At 33.7% G+C, this 8,809-nt stretch overlaps 1 protein-coding gene across 2 annotated transcripts; it reads left to right on the top strand.

Annotated features, from left to right (window-relative positions):
* Positions 1 to 6: 6 nt before the first annotated feature.
* On the top strand, positions 7 to 3,209 carry LOC135086590 (uncharacterized). Of its 2 annotated transcripts, XM_063981344.1 has the most exons (7): positions 7 to 455; positions 636 to 749; positions 1,088 to 1,332; positions 1,559 to 1,612; positions 2,022 to 2,174; positions 2,646 to 2,732; positions 2,851 to 3,209. In XM_063981344.1, exons 2-7 carry the CDS (start codon positions 649 to 651, stop codon positions 3,147 to 3,149), a joined length of 939 nt encoding a protein of 312 aa, XP_063837414.1. In that variant the 5' UTR covers positions 7 to 455; positions 636 to 648; the 3' UTR covers positions 3,150 to 3,209. The 2 variants fall into 2 exon arrangements, with proteins under 2 accessions (XP_063837414.1, XP_063837413.1); XM_063981343.1 differs by having other exon boundaries at positions 7 to 749.
* The last annotated feature ends 5,600 nt before the right edge of the window (positions 3,210 to 8,809 follow it).

Raw genomic sequence — 8,809 nt, 5'->3', positions numbered from 1 at the left:
AATCCAGTGGGTAGACACTTCTCATACAAAAACTAGTCTCTATATGTAGCAATTGATATACAACCTTATCCCTTAAGTAATAAAGTGCATTTTGGATTGATTTCACTATAGCAGGGGAACCCGCGGATCAATACCACCATACTAAAAATAATTGTTAGTGTCCTTATGTTGGTAGTATTGTTAGTTTGACAAATGAAAAAAAATGTCTGTCAATTGAGTTTGAGTTTTAAACCGGCGAATTGATTCGTGTGAAGTTATTTTCTCAGATTTGGTGCAATATTACTGTAAATAAACTTTTCTGTCGTTTACGTTGAGTTGATTAAGTTCCTCCGTATCGGGCGTGATAAAGTTTGCTGTTCAGTGTTATGTTTTTTGTGAGATAGAGACTCTTTTAAATAAGCTGTGTTTCAACTTCTACAGAAGTTTAAACTCTTATTTACTTTTCTGTTTAATGGGTATGTTATCTACTTACTTGAAATATTAGATCTATTACAAATCTATTTTTCATTAAAAACAACCCTATGTGATGAAAATGTAAATGTACTTTCAAAACTGGTAAATGCATGAACCAGGGCATTGACACTGGTTGGAGAGAAATTATAGGCTTTGTTTAATTAATACCTATTTCATTTTAGGCTTCTACTGATAATGGAGAGTAGAAACAACAAGAAGTGCGTTATTTGTAATAAGAGGCGAAGTCGTGGTGGATCACCCTTACTTTTGAGTAGGTTTCCTCTGGATTCTGACCGGTAAGTTTCTAATAACACTCATTTATTACAAGATAATTTTACTGATTGTGTAAACTTAAAGATTAATATTTTTAATCATACAGTAAATAACCATAACCAATTTTTAATTTCAGTATTTTGTTTCGTACTCTGTAAATGAATTGCATAACAATACTAAAAGAAATTAGTTGATGAATAAATTTCAGTTTGTTATTCTTTTTCTTTTCTAATAGGATTTTATTTATTAGAGAATAAATTTTATAATATTACATTAACTTAAAATGACTAAAAACTAAAATTTAAAAATTACTAATGATAAAAACTATTTACTTGTTTCTAATAGGTATTTCTTATTTCAGTTGTCGAATGTGGGTTAAAAATGCTGGCATAGAAGACTTAGCATATGTACCTATTGAAAAGTTACACCAACTGAAGTTTGTTTGTGGTGGGCACTTCACTCCTGAATCCTTCAATGCCAAAGGAACTCGGCTGAAGAACTCAGCTATTCCAACACTGGAATTGAGCAATCCCATCTTGCCAGATGAAGTTTTGACAGAGTTTCCTCTTCATGTAAAAGACTCCAATAAAGAAAACCTCAAGACAGGTATGATGATGACTTCAATAATTTTTTTTAAATTTAATTTACTATCTATCAATTTTTCTGAATTATTTAGATGTCTTAATTAATTTTCTTTGGTTTCCAAAACAAACCAACCGAATGCAATTTAACAAGGTTCTTTCTTTGTAACCACAAACATTTGTGTTGTATGCTTATCAATAAATAATATACTATAATTTCAATTATTAATTATATCTATACTTTGTTACAGTTCTTTATGATCATTCATATTGCATTCCAAAGAAGTCAAATCCAGTTGAACGAGGTATGTTTATCTAAAATTATACTAATAATATAAAAAGGAAATATTTAATTGTTTGTTTGTATTTGATCGGCTCCGTAACTCGAAGCCAAGATAGCCTAAAGTGCGGGTTAGAACCCCACAGCTTGAATATTGTAGTAAACCCACTCGTAACACAATTTAGCTTAGAATGTGTGTTGAGTTAGAGGGACTTTAGTAATTTGTGTAATACAAATTCTTCAAAAAAAGTACCGGACCAATTTGAAAAATTTTAGGCAATCTACATTAATTAGCCAGGTCAGCTAGTTTAATAATATTTATAAGCTAGTAATTTTTAATGTGAGCAAGACATGTACTATACTGATTGTACCCTAAAGTTGGGTAAGAACATGACATTTTATTACCCAATTCACATTTCATTATCTGCTTTCAGTTCCCCTTACAACTACAACCAAACAACTAAATTCAACATGTTTGGGAGCTGTGGATATACCAGATTCTGGTATTTCTGCGAAAACAACTTTTGAACCTCTTCCTTCTACTTCCAATGCACCAGAACATATGACCTATAAACCCATTACTCATGGTAAGTGTACAAACTAATTATTTACCTTCTAAAATATGAGTTCCCTCAAACTAAAGAATGCCACCCTGGATGCGTTCTGCAGTCTGCAGTCAGGTCAAAATGAACTTATATGTACAACATTCTAGGTTTCTGTACATTTTATATTAATGCGATTTGACCGTGCGGATACGAACAAAGAACGCAAAGCACACGTGACTGATTGCCTTATCACGTCCACTTACAGATTGTCTTGACATACCCGCAGACCGCATCCAGAATGCAGAACATTAAAACCTCTAAATGCCTTTAATTTAATATTATGTCATTGTTATTGAAGGTGGGCCCACGCTTCATATTTTATGAGAAGAGCTATCATTATCCTGTCTTTGCATTTTTTTAAAACTTGATAATGATTGATTGATTTGGAAATAATATGTTTCATAAAACAACAAAATAAATTTTAAACTTATTTGCATATTTATAATATTTCAGATGATAAAAACATTTGCCATCAAGATGCACAGGCAGAAATATTAGTCCACAGTTATAAAAGACCTAAGAAAAACATTGAAATGAAAGGTAAGATAAAACATACCTAATTTAAAAAACTAAGTAAAATTGCTGATTAATTAACCAATATTCAATTCAATTTGCTTTAATGTTGTTTTTTTTACTAATGGAAATGTTTTTATTACAGACACTTCATCAACATTTACAATTAAAGAGAAGAGGCTTTGGCGACAGTTACAAAATGCAAAAAAAACAATAAGGAATATAGCGAAGTCAAGAGTGAATTTAGACAAGTTAGATTCGGAAGTGCTGACATCGTTAGTAAAGGATGTAGTGCAGAATAACAAAAAAAAGTCACAAGGAAAAAGGTGGACTTTAGCCAACAAAATATATGCTTTGGCTATATTTAAACGGTCCCCTAAAGCATACCGCTATATGCAAAAGCTGTTTACGCTACCAAGCACTAAAACGCTCCAAAGGATTTAAAAAAATATACCAATGGAGCCTGGTATAAATAAAAATATAATTGATATGTTAGAGGCAAAAGCATCATGTATGCCAAAGGAAAATAAATATTGCTCGTTAATATTTGACGAGATGGCGTTAAAGAAACGGATAATTTATAACGAAATTGCTGATAAAGTGGATGGCTACGTGGATTATGGAGAGGGCGAGAACATGGGACGAGAAAAGAAAATTGCAGACCATGCGTTAGTGTTTATGATACAGGGTGCTAAACATAAATACAAACAATATATTGCGCACTATTTTGTGGAAGGCACAATATCAACAGCAAAACTGGCAAAAATTATATCGGACATCATCAAAAAATTAAAAGAAATCGGATTTATGGTTCTAACAACAGTTTGTGATCAGGGATCTACAAATATAGGAGCTCTTAACATGTTAAAAAGAAACTGTGGACAAGGCATAGATAGCAACTTTTTCTCTGTAAATAATGACAAAATTTTTATAATCTATGACATCCCTCACTTGTTCAAATCATTACGAAACAATTTCTTTAAAAGTGGAAATATGTCTTTCGATGGAAAAATTGCACAATGGAGGCATTTGGTAGTTGCAGAAGAACACAACAGAAATTTTTTAAATTTTAAAAAACTGAATAGTACCATTGTAAATCCAACATTCAAAACTAAGATGAGGGTGAAGTATGCTGCGCATGCTCTGAGTAATACCGTGGCAGCTATTTTAAAAATGATGGCATGGAAAGAAGTTTCTGATTGCAATGATACAGCATTTGTGATTGAACAGTTAGATAAACTATTTGATTGTACAAATGGTCCATCATCTTTAAATGACGTAAAGAAAGGGATCCGGGAAAATGTTTCCACATCAAGTAATCACATTGAGTCTTGGACCTTTTATACTGATAAGTTAAAAACCATAAAATTTATAACAGCAGAAAACACGATACTAAAAAATGTTAAATGCGTAAAGGGATATCAAATATCTATCAAATCCTTAAACGATATTTGGGAAAAGTTAAAGAATGAAGGGTTTAAATATATGAACCTTAGACAGTTTAACCAAGACTCTCTGGAAAACTTATTTGGAATCATTAGGCAACACAGTGTAACCAATAGAAATCCCACTATCACGCACTTTACTGCAGCGCTTAAAACAAGCATGGTTACTGGGCTGAAAGTGCCTCATAGCAGAAGTGCTAATTGTGAAGCAGACAACAATAAACATATGCTGGAATATAAAGACATTTTAAAAACTAATTTAAAAACAACAGAAATAAAAATTAATGTTCAAGATTCCACAGACACTGAATTTTATCCTGTGTTGTCTATCCCGGACCCTGAAAACTTAGAACAGCCCATTGAAAATTTGTGTAGCCTTGAAAACCAACCAGTAGTATATGTAAGCGGGTATTTAGCTGCCAAACTATTACAGAAAAGTTCTTGTTTAATTTGTGAAGAGTGTTTGAGCGTGAAAACTCCTGTTGACAATGATTTGTATGCATATATATCTCTTCGCGAATGGTGGCATGATAAAAAAAGTCTCGTTTATCCAACAATTCAATTATGTACCACCGTAAATGAAGCTAAACAATTTTATCATGACCATATTGCCGACCAGATATATATGGAAAATGTTGGAAAATTCATTTTCTTAATGTTGAGTACAAATTGTAATTTTAGTTGGTTTAAATGTCAACAACATAATAAAGAAATTTATGATAAGATGTTTAAAATATTAAGTTACCTTTTTCTAAGAAAAAGTTGTAAAATCATTAATGACAGCTTCATAAAAAGTGAAAACAATTTTGCTGACAAAAGTAAAAAAGCACAGCAACAAAGCATTGAAAAGTAATCTTGAGGCTGAGGTTCGATCAGCTGATAAGAAAATTAAAGATGTTTATAAATAAAAATCCTATTTTTTCTTAGAAAAAGTTGTGAAAATAAAAGTTTACAAAATTATCATTTCTGTACTTTGTTATAATTTTCAATAATTCCTCATGCCTACAACTGCTATGTCATGTTCAATACTTATTGTAATATACCTATTTTATTTCGAAATAAATAATTTACGTTACAAAACTTCGTTTTACTTACACATAGTATAAAATAAAAATAGTAATCATTAAAATATTGAAGGTTCCTATACTAGATATCGATATGCAATTACAACCCTAGCAAAGTATCGATAATCGATAAGTTATTACGAACGTCACTAATACTGTCAGAAAATAAGGCATTATGTTGGTAGCTCCGCCTGTAGTTTGTGCGGTTGGTAAAGATTTGCGGGTCGTTCTCTAAAATGCATATGTGTGCGTGAGCTCAAAAAATATCTATGGAGTGCCGTCTCTTACTCTTTTATGCTCTTTGGTATAATCAGACATTCTCATTTATTTGATGAACCGTATAGAGCTCAGTTATACAAACGTGATAGTAAAACTCCCGTTTGAAAATTCCACGTAGTTTTCGCGGTATAAAAATTCAAAGTTACCCATTTTTTTACTTCTACTACGTGGAAAAGTTAAGGCTAATTTAGGTAGTTAAGTAGGTAAATAAATTTTAACTTAATTTACGCCTTTACGCTGGAAAAAAGTAGCTTACGTTTCAGCTTCGTTTGATCTATCTGTACCTACCTATTGTTGCTATTGTAAAGTAAGCGGAGCGCAATGCGCATTTGAGTAAAAGCTGACAGAAAGCTACTTTCTCTCAAACGCAAGTCAAACGCTTCACGAACATTTGCTGTGTTTTAGTAATTTTAATTTAAAAAAATGGCGTTTGGACTTTTAATGGTAAGTGCTCAAGTCCGTTGTTTTGTCTGGAATGAAATTGGATCGTGACTGTAGTGTGGACTAGAGATGAAACGCAAATGAATTGGAGACACTATAAATTAGCGCAATCGGTATTTATCTCAACAAAAAGCCTAGTTAGGTACCATGTTGCTTCTAGTGAGCACACTTAATCCACATGACAAGCATAAAATAAAATTATTGTTGAACTTAGATTAATAAAACCTAGATGAATAGTCTTCATACAAACGCTTCGTCAAGAGGGAGGCAAAAATCTTATGTCATTAGTGTCAATTTTGTTGGGGAGTGTAGACAGTGTAGGCGATTTTCCCGAAAGTAGGGAAATTTTTAATACGTTTTTAATTATTTTATAACTAACAAAAACAAAACGCATCATGTACTTACTTATTTATTGAATTCAAAGTACCTACATAATTACAATAAGATAAATCGATTGAAGTCTCGATTTCATAAAAAAGGAAGTGTATTTGTACGGCGAACAATTGGGAAATAAATTTTCTTGTTACTGGTATCATTCCCGTATTTAATTTTTGAAAGCCAAATTCAAGCAAAATACGCGTCGAATCGTAGTACTTACTTATGAAATGTAACACTGGTCACTTTCTTTAGTTTTTCTGATGTATTTAGACACCCTTTCACAGCACAAACCTTCTTAATTAATTAAAAGTCGTCGGACGTGTTTACCAATTTTTCACTTTAACAGTTCATGTGACGTTTACGAGTAAGCCATTCTGGCTTACTAAAATCTGCCTCACCTTTCGTGCACTGACTATCTATCTAGGTTTTATTAATCTAAGTTGTTGAAAAAAACAAAAAACCCAACTGCGTAAAAATGAACTAAAAAGATAAATCGGGGTCACCAAATGATTATCTGCATAATATTTCGTATTAGAAGAGAGCAAATGAAACCATATTTTTCTTCGGTTGACGGAAAAGTGACGTTTTATTCTTTTCTTTTAAAATACTTTTTTCTGTCCTTGACATGCTGCCACCACAGGCATTATTAATATAGAACTACAAAACCTTATCCAGTAAAATCTAGGTCTCTGGTAATAATAAGTTTAATCAATTGAAATAAATTTAAGTTTGTTAATCCATGAAAAAAGGTACCAGACACCCAGGTTTCACACATACCTACTAATCCTAAGTGGGTAATTGAAACAAACAATAGGAAATTATTTAAACGAATACAAACCAAGTCCCACATAGGTACATAGTAACTATTGGTAAATACACCCTTGACTCTAAATTAATACAAACAATATACATACATATTAACTTAAAATAATATTGAAACTTAGTAGGTAATAAACTTAAATAATTAATCAATTCCATTTATAGGTAGTGGACAAATGTTGTTGAACGCGCGTTTGATGACTCCCCCTGAAGTGTGGATCTCCGCAACCCTCGTGACTCCGTCCTTCCCCTTGCAGCAGTTAACGATGCGTCCTAGTTTCCATTGGTTCGGGGGCAGCCGGTCATCCTTCACGAGTACGATGGTGCCATCACGTAGACTGATGCCCTTTGAGCTCCTCCACTTGGTACGGGTCTGCAGAAGTCCAATATAGTCCCTCGACCAACGCTGCCAAAAGCTTTGGTACAGCTGTTGCAACTGCTGATAGTGTGTCAATCTGCTCATTGGCACGTCTGTATAATTATAGTCAGGTATCGAAATGGGTGTTCTGCCTATCAAGAAGTGGGCTGGCGTCAAACAAAATATTTCATCATTAGCTGAATTAGGCAACGGACACAAGGGCCGAGAATTAAGAATGGATTCTACTTGAGTGAGAACGGTTGCGAACTCCTCAAAAGTCAACAAAGAATTACCTAATACTCGTTTCAGATGGTATTTACAAGACTTTACAGCCCCCTCATGCAACCCCCCCATATGCGGGGTGTAACCAGGCAGATATTTCCAGATAATCCCCTCACTAGCGCATGAGGTTGTAAACTCATCCAAGCTATCTCTTAGAAAATTATACAATTCCTTAAGCTCATTGTTAGCTCCATGAAATGTTGTGCCATTATCACTCAACATTTCTTTTGGTTTTCCCCTACGGGATATGAATCGTTTAAAAGCCGCGAGAAAGTTATTGGTTTCCAAGCTAGATACCAGCTCTATGTGAACAGCCTTGGTTGTTAAGCACACAAATACAGCGACATAGCATTTACTTGCCTTGAATCCTCGTCCTCTCCTGTCCCTAATATGAAATGGGCCCGCGTAATCAACGCTTGTCAATACAAAGGGAAGTGCAGGGTTAACTCGCGATGGGGGTAGGTTACCCATAATCGGTGTAGTTACCTTAGGCTTAGCTCTGAAACACGTCACACATTTATGTACTATTTTATTTACTAGTTGCTTGCCGTGCACAGGCCAATATTGCTCACGTATAGATGACAACAATAATTGCGGGCCTGCATGCAACAATCGCTTATGAAAGTCAACAACTATCAACTCTGTAAGTGGGTGGTGACGTGGTAGTATTATGGGGTGTTTCTTATCGTAGTTGTAGTTAGACTGGCCTAAACGACCCCCCACACGCATAACCCCCTCGTCAATAAAGGGATTCAAGGACAGTAAGTTCGATGACCTCGGTAATTGTTTATTTTTACTAAGTAAATTATATTCGGTAGCATACGACTGAATCTGTGCAAATTGTATTAATTTGATTAAAGCATCGTTCAACTCTAGGGCTGACAATGAAGTAGTTAATTTGTTTTTTGGATCTCTACAATTGTGAATAAATCTTAACACAAATGCAAAGCAACGATTTAACTTCTTGAGGTTCGACCAACGTTCAAACAACCTGTTATCAATTGTATCACTAGAATTGGTAGAAACGTTACAATTGGT

This window comes from Ostrinia nubilalis, chromosome Z (genome assembly GCF_963855985.1).
Source record: "Ostrinia nubilalis chromosome Z, ilOstNubi1.1, whole genome shotgun sequence".
NCBI classification, from domain to species: Eukaryota; Metazoa; Arthropoda; class Insecta; order Lepidoptera; family Crambidae; genus Ostrinia; species Ostrinia nubilalis.
Note: the sequence above shows the minus strand (reverse complement) of the source record. Positions and strands in the feature narration are given on the sequence as shown.

What these genes read in the sequence shown, in the direction of transcription:
- LOC135086590 (XM_063981344.1), top strand. Translation starts at nt 649, where the DNA reads ATGGAGAGTAGAAACAACAAGAAGTGCGTTATTTGTAATAAGAGGCGA. An exon ending in GTCAAATCCAGTTGAACGAG is followed by an intron (nt 1,613 to 2,021) that starts GTATGTTTATCT and finishes ATCTGCTTTCAG; the next exon opens with TTCCCCTTACAACTACAACC. An exon ending in CTATAAACCCATTACTCATG is followed by an intron (nt 2,175 to 2,645) that starts GTAAGTGTACAA and finishes ATAATATTTCAG; the next exon opens with ATGATAAAAACATTTGCCAT.